Genomic DNA, 18549 nt, shown 5'->3' on the forward strand with positions numbered 1-18549 from the left:
CGACCCCTCTGGGTCACATAAGAGACAATTTGCGAATATTGTGAATACTGATACAGACACGGACACTGATTCTTGTGTTGACGATAGTGACTCCAGAGAAATAGATCATAAATTGGCAAAAAAATATACAATATATGATTGTAGCTATAAGGGAAGTTCTGGAAGTCACGGAAGCCACTCCTGTACCTCAGGAGTAGGCTTATTTCTATAAAGAAATCCAAGGTCACTTTCCCTCCTTCCCACGAACTTAATACTCTCTTTGAAGGGATGTGGGTGAATCCCGAAAATACATTTCATATTCCCAAGATGGAGACAGGAAAAAATGGGAGTCACCCCCTGTGTTAGACAGTGCACTGTCCAGGTTGACACAGAAGGTAATTCTCCCTGCACCTGGCACAGCTTCACTAAAAAAGCCGGAAGACCGAAAGATGGAAACTACATTGAAATCCATTTATGTTGTCAATGGTACGCTGCTCAGGCCCACAATTGCTAGTGCGCGGGTGAGTCGCGCTATTGGAAAATGGTCATAAAGCGTGTCATCAGAAATTGACACGATTGATAAAGATAAGATACTCCTTAAGTTAGGGAATATCAAAGATGCTGCCGCATACATGCTAGAAGCGATGAAAGATATTGCACTCGAGTTCACAAGCCGCTACCATGGCAATATCGGCTTGGCGGGCGTTGTGGATTCGCCAGTGGAATGCATATGCAGATTCCAAAAGAAATATGGAGGCTCTCCCATATAAAGGTGAGGCCTTATTTGGCGATGGACTGGATGCGTTAGTCTCGGGGGCTACCGCAGGTAAGTCAGCATTTTTGCCCTCTGCGTCTGCACCGGCAAAAAAGACATATCACCCTTATATGCAGTCCTTTCGGCCCCATAAATACAAAAAAGCAAGAGGTTCCCCCTTCTTTGCAGGTAGGGGAAGGGGAAATAAGTCCACAGCGGCTTCAGGTTCCCAGGAACAGAAGTCTACCCCTACTTCTGCCAAATCTGCAGCATGACGCTGGGGCTCCTTACGGGAGGCTGCTCGGGTGGGGGCACATCTCAAACTGTTCAGCTAAGGTTGGATTCTGTCTGGCCTGGATGTTGCACATAGTGTCCCAGGGATAGAAGCTGGAGTTTCAAGACGTTCCCCCATGCCAATTTTTCAAATCGACCTTGCCAGCTTCTCTTCCGGAAAGGGAAGCAGTAACAGCGGCAATCCAAAAATTATGTCAGGATCAGGGCATAGTCCTGATGCCTTTGTCACAACAAGGGGAGAGGTTCTATTCAAGCCTTTTTGTAGTTCCGAAGCCAGACAGCTCGGTCAGACCGATCCTAAACCTAAAAAATCTGAAACTCTACTTAAAACGATTCAAGTTCAAAATGGAATCACTGAGGGCAGTGATTTCCAGTCTGGAGGAGGGGGACTACATGGTGTCTGTAGACATAAAGGATGCTTACCTGCATGTTCCGATTTATCCTCCTCACCAGGCTTATCTGAGATTTACGGTCCAGGATTGCCATTACCAATTCCAGACGTTGCCTTTCGGTCTCTCCACGGCACCGAGGGTATTCACCAAGGTGATGGCGGAGATGATGGTTCTCCTGCGTCAAAAAGGAGTCAATATAATTCCTTATCTAGACGATCTCCTGATAAAGGCGAGATCCAGGTAGCAGTTGTTACAAAACATCACACACTCCCTGTCAACACTCCAACAACACGGTTGGATCATAAATTATCCAAAGTAACAGTTGAAACCGACAAAAAAAATTGTCTTTTCTCTGGATGATCCTGGACACAGAAGTTCAGAGAGTTTTTCTTCCGGTGGAAAAGGCTCTGGAAATCCAGAGAATGGTAAAACAGATATTGAAGCCAACAAGTGTGTCGATCCATCAGTGCATTCGGTTGTTGTGAAAAATGGTGGCGGCCTAGAAGGCCATACAGTTTGGTAGGTTCCATGCCAGAGTTTTCTAGTGGGACCTGTTGGACAAGTGGTCGGGTTCCCACTTACACATGCACCGAAAGATAATCCTGTCATCGAAAGTCAGGATTTTACTCCTGTGGTGGTTACACAGCTCTCACCTGCTAGAGGGACGCAGATTCGGGATTCAGGACTGGCTCCTGGTAACCACGGATGCAAGTCTCCGAGGCTGGGGAGCTGTCACTCATGGAGAAAGCTTCCAAAGAAAATGGTCAAGTCAGGAAGCCTGCCTTCACATAAACGTGCTGGAATTGAGAGACATTTACAACGGCCTTCAACAAGCGGTAATCTTCTTCAAGATCATCCCATGCATATCCAGTCGGACAATGTAACAGCAGTCGCGTACATAAACAGGCAGGGCGGAACGAAAAGCAGAGCGGCAATGGAAGAGGTGACGAAGATCCTCCTCTGGGCAGAAAGACATGTAAAGGCTCTGTCGGCAATTTTGATTCCGGGAGTAGACAACTGGGAAGCAGACTTCCTCAGCAGACACGATCTCTATCCAGGAGAGTGGGGCCTCCAACAAGAAGTCTTCGCAGAGGTGACAAGTCTTTGGGGAGTTCCTCACGTAGACATGATGGCATCTCGTCTCAACAAGAAGCTTCAGAAATATTGTTCCAGGTCGAGAGACCCTCAAGCAATAGCAGTGGATGTGCTAGTGGCCCAGTGGGTGTTCCGGTCGGTGTATGTCTTTCCTCCACTTCCGCTGATCCCAAAAGTGCTCAGGATCATAAGAAGAACAAGAGTTTGAGCAATCTTTATTGACCCAGACTGGCCAAAGAGGGCTTGGTATCCAGATCTTCAGGAGTTGCTCATAGAAGATGTTCGGCCTCTTTCTCTGCGCGAGGATCTGCTGCAGCAGGGGCCGTGCATGTATCAAGACTTACCGCGGCTAAGTTTGACGGCATGGCTGTTGAGCGCCAGATCTTAGCCCGAAAGGGTATTCCCAAGGAAGTCATCCCCACCCTTATTCAGGCCAGGAAAGGAGTAAGGTCGAAGCATTACCACTGTATTTGGAGAATATATGTGTCTTGGTGTGAATCCATGAAGGCTCCTACGGAAGAGTTTCAGTTGGAACGTTTTCTCCATTTTCTGCAGGCTGGTGTGGAAGCAGGCCTCCAATTGGGATCAATCAAGGTCCAGATTTCAGCCTTGTCAGTGTTCTTCCAAAAACAATTGGCCTCTCTTCCAGAGGTTCAGACCTTCGTGAAAGGGGTTCTGCACATCCAGCCTCCATTTGTACCTCCAGTGGCACCATGGGACCTTAATGTGGTTTTGCAGTTCCTTCAATCGGATTGGTTTGAGCCTGACAGAGTTGAAGTTTCTTACTTGGAAAGTGGTGATACTTTTGGCATTGGCATCCGCAAGGCGGGTGTCTGAATTGGGGGCCTTGTCTCACAAGAGCCCTTACCTGATCTTCCATGAAGACAGGGCAGAGTTGAGAACTCGTCAACATTTTCTTCCAAAGGTGGCTTCATCTTTCCACATAAACCAACCTATTGTGGTGCCAGTAGTTACTGACACGTTCACTGAGTCAAAGTTTCTAGATGTGGTTAGGGCTTTAAAGATTTATGTCGCTAGAACAGCTCGAATACAGAAAATAGAGTCTTGTTTGTCCTGTATGCTCCCAACAAGATTGGGTGTCTTGCTTCCAAGCAGACTATTGCGCTTTGGATCAGAGTACCTCTGATCGTACTGATTCAGCACGCTCATACTACGGCTGGATTGCTGTTACCGACGTCGGTGAAGACCCATTCCACTGGGAAGGTGGGCTCATACAGGGGGCGGCTGCCCGGGGGGTCTCGGCATTACAACTTTGCCGAGCAGTTACTTGGTCGGGATCAAACACATTTGCAAAATTCTACAAGTTTGACACCTTGGCCGATGAAGACCTCAAGTTCAGTCAATCGGTGCTGCAGGGTCATCCGTACTCTCCCGTCCGTACTGGAACTTTGGTATAAACCCCATGGTCATTAAGTGGACCCCAGCATCCTCTAGGACGTATGAGAAAACAGGATTTTGATACCTACCGGTAAATCCTTTTCTCCTAGTCCGTAGAGGATGCTGGGCGCCCATCCCAGTGCGTACTTTACCTGCAGTTTTGTTCATTAAGTTACACATGTTGTGTTATATTAGTTTCAGCATGTTGCTGTAATTGGTTCATGCCTGTTGGCGTGTGTTATGTTGAATGCCATGTTGTGCGGCATGGTTGAGGTGCCACACTAGTATTAAAGTAAATTCTTTCCTCAAAATGTCCGTCTCCCTGGGCACAGTTCCTATAACTGAGGTCTGGAGGAGGGGCACAGAGGGAGGAGCCGGTTCACACCCATTGAAAAGTATTAAGAGTGCCCATGGCTCCTGCGGAACAGTCTATACCCCATGGTCATGAAGTGGACCCCAGCATCCTGTACGGACTAAGAGAAAAGGATTTACCGGTAGGTATCAAAATCCTGTTTTTGGTAGTACACACCTGTGGAGATACAGGTTACCTCTGGGGTGAATATTACTGTGTTAGGATGGTATTTAAACAATATATATTTGTGCAAGCAGATACTTTTTTCTTTGTACATTCTATATTTTGCATTTTTTTCTAAACAGAATTATAAACTGTCAATATATACAGCCATAATGGACCATATCGCCCACCATTGTTAACCATATAACATAATTTTTAAATGCTTTTAAATGTGTATACCCAAAGGTGTGCATGTATATAATAAAGTTTTACTTTCAAGGTCTGTGAGTTCTGTTTTTATTTGGGTATTTTTTTGTAGTAGTACTACAGGTACCAGGCAGGCCTGTTTTTCCGCCGCATGCTGGTACTTGTGGCTCCCCAAGTACCAGCTTGCGGGGGAGGCTTGCTGGGACTTGTAGTATTGCTACAAAAAACAATATTCTTATTTTTACACATGGCTATCAGCCCCCCATCCGCAGCCCTTGGATGGAGGGGACAGCCTCGGCTTCACCCCTGGCCCTTGGGTGGCTGGAGGGGGGGGGGCTTGATTTAAGGGGTCCCCACTCCTCCAGGGTACCCCGGCCAGGGGTGACTAGTTAGTGATTTAATGCCAGGGCCGCAGGGACCGATATAAAAGTGTCCCCCGGCTATGGCATTATCTCTCTGACTAGTGGAGCACGGTGCTGGTTGTTTAAATATGGAAGAACCCCTGTCATTTCCCCCCCCATATTTTTACAACCAGGACCGGCTCAAAGAGCCCGAGGCTGGTTTTGCTTAGGAGGGGGGACCCCACGCATTTTAAAAAAACATTTTTAACAGTTTCCCACCCCTTCCCACTGATAAACATGCACGGATCTCATGGATCCGTGCATGACTATCAGAACACGGTAAAAAAAAGCAGATCTGTTTTAAAACTGCTTTTTTTTATGAATTGTATTTTTTCACGGCAGTGTTTGGCTATTGCCGTAGTGTTTGTGAAATACAATTTTTAGTAAATTACTGAGTTGTATACCTAAACAGCCGCGTTTGACTGCTGGTGTATTCATTTGTGTTTTTTTTCTTTGACTACCAAAAAAATACGAATGGCCTCATCACTGCCGAGATTTCAGTTTAGTAAATTCCCGAGATGACACTTTGATCAAAAAACACCAAATCGGTCAAAATCGGGAGCTTAGTAAATATACCCCCATAACTCTAAGAGCCCTAGAGACTGGTGCTATAACCAGTGGTTACTATAGAGGTATGTAATTTCTACAAACATCCATATATTTATCCAAAGGATGTTTGAAGAAGGCTCCATCTGCCAGGGGAATAGTAGTTCTAGAAGTCAACCCTGCAGCAGATGTATCCACGTAACCATCCATTAGGTTACATGCATTCTATTCTATACAAACTAACTTAATGCTTGTTTAGAGAACACTTCTCCAGCACTATTTCCTTCATTATTTTATGAGCTAGAAACAATCTACGTTTCCTAGTGTGATCTAAGAGACTGCTATTTTCTTGTTCTGATTCAACTTTACAATAGTTTCATAGAATTATGTTGTTATTATTATTATTATTATTATTTTTTTAAACAAACTCTCAACTAGATCTAACGCCTGGTACACAACAGACGATATCGTGGACGATGTGCTCGATTCAGACAATTGGTTCTCAATATTGTCTGGTGTGTATGCACTATGTCACTGATGATGCAGCTCCCGTGGGTCATCAGCGTTACTGTCCGTCGGACCTGCATGCATGGCCGACATCGCAAGCGAGGGCCATGCTGCTGAATGCAGCATGGCCCCGCTCCTCCCATCGCCGTCGCTCCCGACATCGACAAGTGTGTATGCACTTGCCGATGCCGGAAGTCCGCCTCTGACGATATTGCCGGGTACACACATTGTCTAATGTGTACCCAGCTTAAGTGAAAGGATCATGATTCTTACTGAATCTCCCCAGGCTTTCCACTAAACAGATCAGTTTCTTATTTTTTAAACAGGCTTTGACAAAACCACCATAATGTAAATCAAAGTTAGTCAATCTGAACAGCCAAAGGCAAACCTTTTTAGCCATTTCATAGACTTCTACAATTGATTTGGGGCCTGAACTGAAGAAACCACAGGCTGAGTGCAATAACCACAAAATAATGCATTGCCAGTCTGCATAGCAAGCTAATCCACCATGAAATAAACAAATGGCTCCCTATTTCTATGTGATAGAGACAGGTAAAAGACAAGAGAAGAGTATCAGATGTCCACTCTATTTAGTGTTGTGGAATTGGGCTGTATGATTTTTTTCATGTCTCTATGCTGTGGGAATGGGTTACTAACTCACAGATGCCATGGAGGACTGAAGAAATAAGCAATGCGCGCAATGGTCTTGACGGGCCAGATGTTTTAAGGCTGGTTACACACTTGCCGATGTCAGTGACATCGCGCAAGATCCCCTGCAAACAATATTGTTTATACACAGTGAACTATTTTGTTTGCGTCTCGTCAGTGACGGCATGCACCCACATGCCATCTCATACAATGAGGCAGATGCATTAACCTGGAGATGGCATAAGGAAGTGATAAACCAGTGATAAATGCAAAGGGATAAATGCACCAGCCAAACACCTCCTAACTGTTAATTTACATATTGGAACTGGATGGCTGGTGCGTGTATCACCTTGCATTTATCACTGGTTTATCACTTCCTTATGCCATCTCCAGGTTAATACATCTGCCCCATTATCTTTAGATTTCAAGTTGAAAACTAAAGATAATGGGGCAGATGTATTAACCTGGAGAAGGCATACGGAAGTGATAAACCAGTGATATGTGCAAGGTGATAAAGGCACCAGCCAATCAGATTCTAACTGTTAATATACATATTGGAGCTGATTGGCTGGTGCCTTTATCACCTTGCACATATCACTGGTTTATCACTTCCTTATGTCTTCTCCAGGTTAATGCATCTGCCCCAATGCACCTTGTTAACGACCCGCGGGAGCGTGCATCGTTAACGATATAGGGTATACACACTTGCCGATGTATACAATATATTGGGTGCACATTGGCAAGTGTGTACCCAGCCTATGCCTTGAATAGTGATAAATTTGCACAGTGATAAAGCACCAACCAACCAGCTCCTAACTGTCATTTTTCAAACAGTCTGTAACATGGCAGTTAGGAGCTGATTGGCTGGTACTTTATCCCGGTGAAATTTGTTACTTTTCAAGGCTTAGTACATAATCCCCCAAAAGGGAAAATAAACATTTATGGGTATATTAAAATTAGGGTCGGACCCATTCCGACATGCATTTGTCGGAATGGATCCGACAACCCCTATTCAATCTCATCTCAATTCGACTTTTAAAAAGTCGAATTGAGATGAGGGACCCAGAGGAGGAGAGGAGGGGTGGAGCCGCGAGGAGACCAGTGGGGACAACCGCGGGCAGATGGTGGAGAGCAGTGCTACAGTATCGCTGCAGGAGGATGTCACACAGCACCAGACACAAGCGTGACCTCACTTGCTGGAGCCGGGTGGATGCTGCCTTGAGCGGCACGGCTGTGAGACGTCCTGCTGTAGCGCTGCTCTCCCCTCTATGCCCGTGGCTGTCCCCCGTCTCCCTGCGACCCCCTCTCGTCCTCTGGGTCCCACATCTCAGTCCGACATTTTTTATGTCGGACTGAGATGGTCGGAAATGGGGCCAAATCCTGTCAAATTTGGCCCCGTTTCACTCAAAAGTACTTGAATCGGCAGCTATACCGCCACTTCACGTACTATTGGACAAGTCGAATTTTACGACTTGTCGAATAAATACTGATGAGACTGAATAGGTCGGATCACGATTCGACATTAAAAAGTAAAAAAACTGACGTCGTTTCGACAGACGCCCGTTTTCGACCCTAATTGAATATACCCATTAGTGAATATGTACGAACACACAGTTGTTTTTGTCTCTGTTATTTTGAAAAATAATTTTATTCATATATCATGCATTTAGGTATCTGTGCAGACTTACAGACTCAACTTAAATAATATAGTGAACATAGTTGATAATGAATACCCGTGAGTCAACTTTCAAAAATATGCAAATATAGATGCCGGAAAATTGTTACCTACTGCTTAAAATACTCACCACACTATAGAAAGATGATCTGTCGCTGCCCATGTCCTTGGAACTGCCGTGCTCTGTAAAATGTATCTGGTCTTAGAGGGTATAATGTAAAATAGTTTACAGAAATCTACACAAAACATACCAAAATAATCCTCATTGGCATGACTGTCAGATATTGATGTTTTGCACCATATGCATTGCCTATATTGAAACTACAATACCACATGATTACACTGTATAAATGACATACACATCCAGAGGATGATATTTCATCATCCTCTAGATAAAAACAGTTTTTCAAATTAAAGTTGAACAGCAATAACAATAATGGAATGCCACTATACATAAAAAGTGAAATAGCACAATGGACCAGCATGGTGCAATTTGCAAGTTAAGTGGAGACTGCAGTTCTGTAACATGCTGGGTTTTATGGAAATAAATAATATACAGTAAGTAGCTTTAAAGATATTTGGAAAGGCTTAAAGCTTTCAACATATTCAGTTAATTGGTTTGCCCAATTGTGCAACTCAGCTAATGTGTCAATTGTAAGTGAGACAAAGTTACTAGAAGAGAATAGAATTTTAACAACTTAGGTAAACAACTAAAAAGCCTTCACAACACGTGGCTGAAAGGACAACCATATGATTTGATTTGACTTGGGCAGTCTGTGACATTCAGAATGAATGTCTGAATTATTTAGGATAAAAGTGAAAAAAGGAGAGTTATGGTAGACTTACCATTGTTAACTCTCTTTCTGCGAGGTACACTGGCTTCCACAGGAAAATATTGGGGTGTAAAGTGGATCTTGATTCAGAGGCACTAACAGGCTAAAGCTTTAGGCTGCCCAGGATGCATTGGGGCCTCCTCTGTTACCCCGCCTCCAGGCACTGTGAGCTCAGTTTCGTTAACCAGTCCAATGTAGGACCAAAGGGAAAAAAAAAGCATATATATTACAGCGCTCAGGAATTAGCTCAGACTATTTATTAACATGTAAAATGTTTATAATAAAAATATCTATAAATTAAAATACATATACAATCCACCGGCTGGTTAACTGATTTTCACACAGCTGCAGCTTTTGTTGCAGTTAGCTACATACAAAACATCAATCTCACAATGTAGCAAAAAAAGGCTTACTTTTCCTGTAGCCTCGTAATCTGTGGCTCCTTTTTATAAAGCAGTACTTACAGTATATCCTCAAAAGTTACTCTGTTTCAATAGTATCATTTTGTAACATATGCTCATAAATACTGCTACAAAAATCAGATACAGATCAGAATCCGTTACCTAGACTCTTTTATATTCAGAGTCTGAAGGAATCCAGTAGCAGGATAGTTAACAGTTATTATATGTCTGGCCAGACACTTAAGATAGCAGTGTTCTCACCACTTCTGTCATATAATTACATCTTCCCTGGCTGCTGGTGCTGATTAACTTATAGGTGGAGACTTCTCTGGGAGACAGATGAGCAGAATTAGTGATGATGCTGCAGCGTGTTCAGAGAAAGCCTTCTCCGGCATAAGTGGTTTGTAATGCAGAAATAAAGTTCTTACGCGTTTCCCCGCCTCCTTATAGTACCTCTGAGGAAGCCGCTGATACTACAAGGAGGCGGGGAAACGGGTTAAGCACTTTATTTCTGCACTACAAACCACTTATGACGGAGAAGGCGTTCTCTGAACACGCTGCAGCATCATCACTAATTCTGCTCATCTGTCTCCCAAAGAAGTCTGCATCTAAAGGTTAATAAGCACCAGCAGCGGGGAAGATGTAATTATATGACAGGAGTGGTGAGAACTTAAGTGTCTGGCCAGACATATAATAACTGTTAACTATCCTGCTACTGGATTCCTTCAGACTTTGAATATAAAGGAGACTATGTAACGGATTCTGATCTGTATCTGATTATTGTAGCAGTATTTATGAGCATTTGTTACAAAACGAGACTATTGAAACAGAGTAACTTTTGAGGATATACTGTAAGTACTACTTTATAAAAAGGAGCCAATGATTACGAGGCTACAGGAAAAGAAAATCTTTTTTGCTACATTGTGAGACTGATGTTTTGTATGTAGCTAACTGCAAAAAAAAAATGCAGCTGTGTGAAAATCAATTAACTGGCCGGTGGATTGTATATGTATTTAGATAGATAGATAGATAGATAGATAGATAGATAGATAGATAGATAGATATAAAAATGCATATACAATCCACCGGCCAGTTAATTGAATTTCACACAGCTGCAGCTTCTTATATATATATATATATAAAATAAACATTATATATTTTAATAAATAGTCTGAGCTAATTCCTACACGCTGTATTATTTTTTTTCTTTTCTTTCTATGATTTATAGGGTTGGGTAACACCTATATTACTGGCAGCACAGGAATTACGTTGATAAGTGCGTGGTCAAAATTTATGTGCAATGTAGGAGCAGGTAAGAGAGACGGCAGATGTTAGTCACATAGACCCACATTCTCACAACAGGAGAAGGGACCAGCGGCTAATGCCATACAAACCCATAGAAGCTAGGTGCGTCAGGGTGGGAACCCTGTGTACCTTGCAGAAAGAGAGTTAACAATGGTAAGTCTACCATAACTCTCTTTTTATGCAGCAGGGTACACTGTGTTCCACAAGAAAACATCAGTGATGTCCTAAAGCAGTTCCTCAAGGGAGGGGATGTGCCTTAGCGGGTATGAGAACCCAGCATCCAAAGGAAGCATCCTGGGCGGCGGAAGTCTCAAAAGCATAGAACTTAATGAACGTGTTCACTGAGGTCCACGTAGCCGCCCTGCACAATTGTTCTGTGGACGCTCCACGGCGGGCCACCCAAGAAGGTCCAACAGACTGATTAGAATGGGCTTTAATAGCACCTGGGGTCCAGCCTGCACATATACTTGTGCAATCAACATTGTAATCCATCTGGCCAAGGTTTGCTTATTTGCAGGCCAGCCACATTTGTGGAAACCAAAACATACAAAAAGGGTATCTGACCTCCTGACAGAGGCAGTCCTGTCCACATATATACGGAGAGCCCTTACGACATACAAAGACTGCTCTTTGGCGGACAAATCAGAAGAGATAAAGGACAGGACTACAATCTCTTGGTTAAGGTGAAAAGATGACACCACCTTCGGTAAATATCCTGGGCGAGTTCTAAGAACTGTCTGGTTATGATGGAATATTAGAAAGGGTGGACAACAGGACAAAGCGCCTAGGTCCGATATCCTTATATTAGAGGCAATAGCCAGCAGAAGCAAGACCTTGGCTGTGAGCCATTTAAGGCCCACTGACTCAACAGGTTCAAATGCAGACTCCTGCAGCGCATTCAGAACAACAGAAAGATCCCATGGAGCCACCGGAGGGACATAGGGAGGCTGAATCCTTAACACACCTTGAGTGAATGTATGAACATCAGGTATAGACGCAATTTTTCTCTGAAACCACACTAACAAGGCAGATATGTGAACCTTGAGGGAGGCCAGACGAAGGCCCAAGTCCAGGCATTGCTGCAGAAAAGCCAGGATTCTGGATGTTTTGAATCTGTACACATCATGATTCTTATCACCACACCAGGTGAAGGAAGAATTCCAGACCCTGTAAAAGATCCAGGCAGATGCCGGTTTGCGTGCTTTCAATATAGTTTGGATGACCGCCTCAGAGAATCCTTTGGCCCTCAGGAGTGATGCTTCAAGAGCCACGCCGTCAAAGCCAATCTGGCCAGGTCTGGATAGAGACAAGGGCCCTGTAAGAGGAGGTCTGGTCATTGAGGAAGTAGAAGAGGACTCCCTGACGATCGACCCTGCAGGTCTGAGAACCAATGCCATCTGGGCCATGCCGGAGCGACTAGCAGTAGTATTCCTCCTTCTTGCTAGAACTTCCACAGAACCCTGGGCAGGCGTGACACTGGAGGGAACACGTAGGGCAGCCATAAGTTCCATGGAATGGCTAGTGCATCCACAAACGCTGCTTGAGAATTTGTGGTCCTTGATCCGAAGACCGTAACTTTGAAAGACTTCCGGGTGAAGACTCCACTCTCTGTCGTGTACGTCCTGACGATTGAGGAAGTGCGCTTCCCAGTTTAGGACACCCGGAATGAACTCTGCTGGCAAATGGCGTTCCGCCCATTGAAGAATTTTTGACAATTCCAACACTGCCATGCGGCTTCGAGTGCCGTCTTGATGGATGCTGTATGCCACAGTGGTGGTGTTGTCTGACCGTACTTGAACAGGCCTGTTCTGTACCAGAAGCAAGGCGAGAGCTAATGCATTGAATACCGCTCACAGCTCCAGAATGTTTATCGGGAGGAGAGACCTCCTTGGTCCAACGACCATGGAAACAGTGTTGCTCCAACACCGCACCCCATCCCTTCAGACTGGCATCCGTCGCCAGCAAAACCCAGTCGGGGATCCAGAAGGGACAGCCCCTGCTCAATTGCTGGTCCGGTAGCCTACAGGTCAGCGATAGATGAACCTCCAGAATCAAAGTAATCAAGTGAGATCAGATCCAATGAGGAAGGCCGTCCCACTTGGAAAGAATTAAACTCTGCAGAGGGCGGGAATGAAATTGAGCACACACTACCATGTCAAATGCCGACATCATCAGGCCATGTACTTGCATCGCCAAGTGTATCAACACACTGGGGCGACAAAGGTAGCATCTTATCCTGTCCTGCAACTTCAGAACTTTCTCCGCAGACAGGAACAAGACATTGATTGTGTGTCCAGGAATGTCCCCAGGTTCACCATGCTCTGAGCTGGGACAAGCGAAGATTTCCTCCAATTGATGAGCCACCCGTGGGCTTGTAAGAAGCTAATCGTCCGTTGAAGATGACTGAGGAGGACATCGTGGGAGTCTGCGAGGATCAGCAGGTCGTCCAGTTACGGCAAGATCCTGACTCCCTGGCGACAGAGATGTGCTGTCATTAAGGCCATGACCTTGGTGAAGATCCGAGGAGCCGATGCCAGTCCAAATAGCAAAGCCTAGAAGTGATAGCGGAGGTTGACAATAGCAAACCGCAGATACTGCTGATGTGACTTGGCAATAGGTATATGCAGGTAGGCATCCTGAATATCCAGGGATTCCATATAGTCTCTGGGATTCACCACCAGCACAACTGAGCGCAGCGTATTCATATGGAACGTGGACATTATAACACATAGTGATTTGAGATTGAGTGTAGGCCGGTAAGACCCATTGGGTTCCGGGACAAGAAACAGGGTCGAGTAGTAACCACTGCCTCTTTGGGACAGAGGTACCGGCACTACCATTCCTGTAGTTTACGCCTTTACTGCATCTGAAGTGTTCTTCAACCAGACCTGGGTGAACTGCAGGAGTTGGCCTCCCACCCTGGGGTCCCCCAGGGGGAGGCATGCATCATCATGCGGCATGCTTGTCTTGTTTAGAAGCAGGCTGACGGGCCGCCCAGGACTGATTTGTCTTGGCATTAATGGTTTTGGTAGCATGAGACTGACTCAGGCATGCCTGACCTTTAGCTTTCCCTTGAGGTCAAAAGGAACAAAAAAAGTGGTACCTTTTGCCTTCTGTGCAGGATTAGTATTTGGGGGAAAGGCAGTCTTAGCAGCCGCCAGTTCAGACACAATTTTATTTAGGTCTTTCCCAAACACTTAAAAGGGAGTACTTCAGAGGGCTTTTTGGAGTCAAGGTCCACATTCCATATCATCAACCACAGAATTCGGCGAGCCAGGACGGACGTAGTCGACACCTTGGCCGCCAACACACCCGCCTCTTGAATATAATAAGAGGTGGTGATGATATGAGACAGGTATTGTCTGACATTGTCAGATATATCCTCGGGCAACTCTTCCTCTAATTCCTGAACTCATGCTTCAATAACTTTAGCAGCCTAGGAGGCAGCAATAGTGGGTGTACAGCACGTGTCACAGAGTAAATAGATTTCAGGCATCCCTCCACACGCTTATCTGTTGGTTCTTTCAGTGAAGTGACAGTGGTGACAAGCAGAGTGGATGACATGAGAATTCACCGGCGGTGAATTTTCTCACTTGTTACATAACTCTAAAGAAAGAGGGAAGCTAACTAAGGCCCATTTAGAGAGATGGAATTTCTTCCCTGGATTAGACCAGGGTTCCTGCCTGATGTCCACCAAACAGTCAGAATGGGGTAACAGATTTTTAGCCACCTTCTGCCGTTTAAACATGTCCGTTTTCTTGATGACAGTAGTGGGTTCCTCATCATCAGTGATTTGTAGGATTTGCTTAATAGCAACCACTAGAGTAGGGACGTCAATTTGCATTGTAGAAGCCTCGTCAGAAATGCCTGATTAAGTGTCTGAGAGGACAGTATGCTCCCCCTCCTCTTCAGATGAAACATCTGAGAGATTTGTGAATTGTGAGGAAGCAGCCCACTTAAATGACCCAGCGACATGGGAGTGACCTGGAGTAAATTTTTGTCTGACCAAGGAATGATTCAACTGCTGCAACTGGTTAGACAAGTTTGGGGCTGTAATGGTACAGGTGGTCCCATAGAGGGCGATAGGCGTTCCACTAGAGTATCCAGTAGACTTGAGAATGCGGCCCAGGGTGGCTCATGATTGGGTACAGGAGCTGCGGACCAAGTAGAGGCTGTATGACACATAGTACACATACCATCATACACAGCATCCCCCTTTGGTAAATCTTTCGTGCATACTCTGCATGATGCAGGAGCGTCCACAGACTTACTGCCCTTTCTGTTAGACATTGTACACAAATGCAGTGTCTAAGAGTGGTTTAATACGATGAAGCCAGACAGTGTATAATACCTGCGAATAAAATCCGATAGTATGTGACTGAGTACCCAGTACACAACACCCCCGGTATTATGTGACTGAGTACACAGTAGAATACGATTAATAGGTAAATAATGTGACACACTATATAAATGACCCTGATGCACCTAGTCCCTTAGGGTACGGAATATAGTGATAGATATCTGGGAAGCACTGAAAGTGAAACCTTACAGTAGATACAGACATACACAGTCACATTAGCAATGCAGATAATTATTAGTTTGACAATAAAACTGCACTGAACTAATATATGTGTGTGTGTATATATATATATATATATATATATATATATATATATATATAGTTACCAGTGTTTTACATGTAAGAATGAGGCGGCACTCCAAAAGTCCAAAAGCACACTTGTGTATTAAGAATACAGCATAATATCCAAAAGCGTCAAAGTTTCAAGGCTTGCAGGCCTTTTCGTCAGGACGCACAGACAAGTGAAAGTACAGGAAACATGTACTTGTCTGTACATCATGTTGTATTCTTAATACACAAGTTTGCTTTTGAACTTTGGGAGTGTCGCCTCATTCTTACATGTAAAACACTGGTAACTATTGATCAAATTTGGGAAGGCACCCCTATATGTTGCAGTTTTCATCCTGAGTGCTAAGCTGTTTGCAGTATATATATATATATATATATATATACACACACACACATATATACTGCTTATCAGCAGGCCATCCTCTCCTGTGAAAACCGTAGAGGTCAAAGAGAGAATCTGTCTTTCTGAAAGCACTGGTATGATCTGCGCAGATCCTTAAGACACGGACTACGTCCAACGAAGCATCTCCCGCAGACAGGTCTGGCCCTTGAAAGCCCGGGACTACAATTTCTTCTTTAATGTGGAATTTAGATACCACCTTAGTAAGATACCCAGATTTAGATCTGAGAACTGCTCTATCTGGTTAAAAAAAAAAAAATCAGAAATGGAGGACAACATAACAATGCCCCTAAATCTGAAACTCTTCTAGCTGAAGCCATAGCCAGTAGAAAGAGAACTTTAGCTGTCAACCATTTAAGATCCACTATTTTAAGTGGTTCAAATGGGGCAACTTGAAGGGCCTTTACAACTAAAGTTAAGTCCCAAGGCACTGTAGGAGGAACAAAAGATGGTTGAATGTGCAGCATTCCCTGGACAAAAGTGTGCACATCCTGTAGGTTGGCAATTTTCTTTTGGAAACATACAGTCAGTCATTGCTGACACTTAAGGCACTCTTAAGGAAGCCACCTTTAAACCTTTATCTATTCCTGCCTGAAGGAATGCCAGGACTCTGGAATCTGTAAAAGACCTAGGATCAAATTTGCATTCATTGCACCATTGAATATAGGCTTGCAATATTCGATGATAAATGCAAGCTGAGGAAGGTTTCCTTGATTTGAGCATTGTTAGAATTACCTGTTGTGAAAATCCTCTTGACTTCAGGATAGAGGTCTCAAAAGCCGCGCCGTCAAAGACAGTCGATCCAGATGTCTGTGATAGCAAGGTCCCCGAGTCAGTAGATGTGGACATTGAGGGAGTAGGAATGGAGCATTCATCGACATCCTCTGCAAATCTGTGTACCAAGGTCTCCTAGGCCAAGCTGGAGCTATTAGTATTACGGCACCCTCTCCTTGTTTTACCTTTCTCACCACCCTGGGTAACAGGGATATGGGAGGAAACACACAGGCCAGATGAACATCCCATCTTACCGACAGGGCATCCACAAAGATTGCTTTGGGATCCTTTGTTCTTGATCCATATGCAGGGAACTTTGTGGTTCTGACGGGATGTCATGAGATTTCTCTCTGGTAACCCCCATCTGTCGACCAGGGTTTGGAAGACTTTCGGGTGTAGAGCCCATTCGTTTGCATGAATGGTGTGCCAACTGAGAAAATCTGCTTCCCAGTTTAGGACTTCTAGAAGGAACACTGCGGACAAGGCTGGAAGATGAAGTTCTGCCCACTTTAACGTGTGACTTGCCTATTTCATTTCATTCTGGCTGCGAGTTCCTCCCTGATGGTTGAAGTACGCTACTGCCGTTGCATTGTCCGAGCGGATCTGAACGGGTTTTCCCAGAAGGATGTCTGAATCAATGCCATGTATATGGCTCAGAGTTCCCTGGAAGCAATTCTTTGAAGGCTGCAATCCGTTGTCAGAATTTTCCAACCTGATATCCAAAAGGGTCTCCCTTTGTCCAGATGGGATGTCTGTAGCCACCAGGCTAATGACCTCCCTACTTCCAGATTAAGGGCCAAAGTCTGCATTTTATTGTCTGATGAAAACCATTCCATTTGGTACAGATCAGATGTTGCAGAGAACTCAAATGGTACTGAGCATACTCTACCATGTCAAATGTTGACACCATCAATCCCATTACACGCATTGCTGCATGAATGGATACCTTTCGACTCTGTAGCAGCTCCTGAATCCTTAACTAAACTTTGGTTATTTTGTTCAGAGGTAAAGTTACTCTCTGAAGGCCCAAATCCAATACTGCCCCCAAGTGAGTCATCCGTTGTGACGGGGGCAGAGACGAGTTTGCCCAATTAATGAGCCAACTGTGCTTCTGCAGACACTCTATTGTCTGTTACAGATGACACAGCAGCAATTTCTTGTCACGATCCTGACTGTAGTTCTCATATTTGGTGACTTACCCCTGCCATCTGTCCTGGATCCTGTGCCTTTTTGCTCACTGGGATAAACAGCTTGTCAGTACCATGAGTTTCCTGAGTGCAGAGTTAACAAGCTCCACCTGTGGTGATTAACCTTCTGTGTGAATCTGAATTAAACAATCTGAAGTTTAGACCTAAAAGCCAGCATACTTTGTTCATTTGCAGCAGTTCAGGCTTCAGTGTTCTTTCGGCCTACTAGACCTCACTCCACATCAGAGCCTAATCTAGAGTACTCATGTGACAGTGACTGTTCACCTGACCCGGAGCTGTCCAATCCTGTGCCAGCCTGAGACTTTCTGAATCATCTGACACTGCTCACCAATCAACAAGGACCAGGAAGTATAAGTCAGGAGACTTGAGTGGAAGACTCTTCCAGTTCCTTGTGTCACACACAGCTCTGTGTGAGTTTAGAAACTGAGCTCCCTAAAGGTAACACTTGTACTTTGGATCCTGTAAAACTCTGCTGTTTTGCTACCCAGTCTCGTCTTAAAGCCACAGCTGCAGTATTCTACAGTCTCATCTTAAGTTACAGTCGTAGTATTCTTCAGTCTCGTCTTATGT

The 18549-nt window shown here is 44.5% G+C and overlaps 1 protein-coding gene across 3 annotated transcripts in view; it reads right to left on the reverse strand.

The window, feature by feature from the left end:
* PGAP1 (post-GPI attachment to proteins inositol deacylase 1) overlaps positions 1-18549 on the reverse strand; it is a 1346394-nt gene that overhangs the window by 985996 nt on the left and 341849 nt on the right. For all 3 annotated transcript variants that reach the window (XM_063934105.1, XM_063934104.1, XM_063934106.1), the window contains one exon: positions 8541-8593. In XM_063934105.1, the coding sequence (XP_063790175.1) occupies positions 8541-8593 (53 nt within the window). The remainder of the gene's footprint in view (positions 1-8540; positions 8594-18549) is intronic.

The sequence above is a fragment of the Pseudophryne corroboree genome, chromosome 7 (genome assembly GCF_028390025.1).
Source record: "Pseudophryne corroboree isolate aPseCor3 chromosome 7, aPseCor3.hap2, whole genome shotgun sequence".
Taxonomy (NCBI): domain Eukaryota; kingdom Metazoa; phylum Chordata; class Amphibia; order Anura; family Myobatrachidae; genus Pseudophryne; species Pseudophryne corroboree.